The sequence below is a fragment of the Fonticula alba genome (assembly GCF_000388065.1).
Source record: "Fonticula alba strain ATCC 38817 unplaced genomic scaffold supercont2.1, whole genome shotgun sequence".
Classification (NCBI taxonomy): Eukaryota; order Rotosphaerida; family Fonticulaceae; genus Fonticula; species Fonticula alba.
This window is the reverse complement of record NW_009242971.1, coordinates 1033441-1034207: the sequence shown is the minus strand read 5'-3', so window position 1 is coordinate 1034207 and position 767 is coordinate 1033441. Positions and strand designations below refer to the sequence as shown.

Below are 767 nucleotides of genomic sequence, written 5' to 3'. Positions count from 1 at the left end.
GGAGCGCCTCCTCCGTGACTCTCCATCAGTTGGTACGCCTCCCCCCCCCCCCCCCCCTCTCGCCACTCCCTCGGGTCTTCTGTCATTTATATGCGTCCCTGCCGGAGCTCATATGCCCCAAGCTGACGGTGCACTGGCTGCCTAGATGTTTCGGCTCTTCGGAAAGCCATCTTGGCGCGAGCCAGCAAGTCCATCCCCCCTCGTAGGCGTCTCATCTGTTGGCTACTTTTGACCGGTGCGACCCCTCTCCTTCGAATATGCACCCTGAGTCCGCCTCTCACCGCCGTCCTCCCCTCGCTGCGCTCACCGCCAGGCTGCTTGCCGGCCCCGCGACAGGCATGGCCTGACGCACCCGAGCACTTTCTCCAGGAGTATGAGGAAACCTGCCTCGCTTTGTCGGTGCTGGTTCCCGGCATCGACGCCGGGAGGCCGGAGTTTCACATTCCCGGCACCGGGGTGCTACATTTCCCCATGGTCCCCGGAGCCGTCTGTACTCCGGCCGACCTGACATACTGCCAGGGTGAGTGTCAGGCCGACGACCAGTCGGACGAGATGTCCACCCTGGTCTTGACCTATGGGGCTTTTTTGACCCGCGGCCTGGCTGCCGCCCTCCCGAAGGTGCCCCCCCCCCCCCCCCCCCCCAACCACGCTCCCTGTTCCTTCTGCTCGATTTGGCCTCCCCACTTCGATGGCTTTCCCATCTGGCCTCTGACGATGTCCACACATATCCAGCACTGGCTGGAGCTCGCTGCGCATCCCCATCTACG

At 64.1% G+C, this 767-nt stretch overlaps 1 protein-coding gene across 1 annotated transcript in view; it reads left to right on the top strand.

Annotated features, from left to right (window-relative positions):
* Nucleotides 1–767, top strand: part of H696_00224 (hypothetical protein) — a gene marked incomplete at its 3' end in the record, with an annotated part of 2779 nt that overhangs the window by 254 nt on the left and 1758 nt on the right. Inside the window, exons 2-3 of the mRNA XM_009494069.1 lie at nucleotides 146–235; nucleotides 314–618. Coding sequence (XP_009492344.1) covers nucleotides 146–235; nucleotides 314–618 — 395 coding nt within the window. The remainder of the gene's footprint in view (nucleotides 1–145; nucleotides 236–313; nucleotides 619–767) is intronic.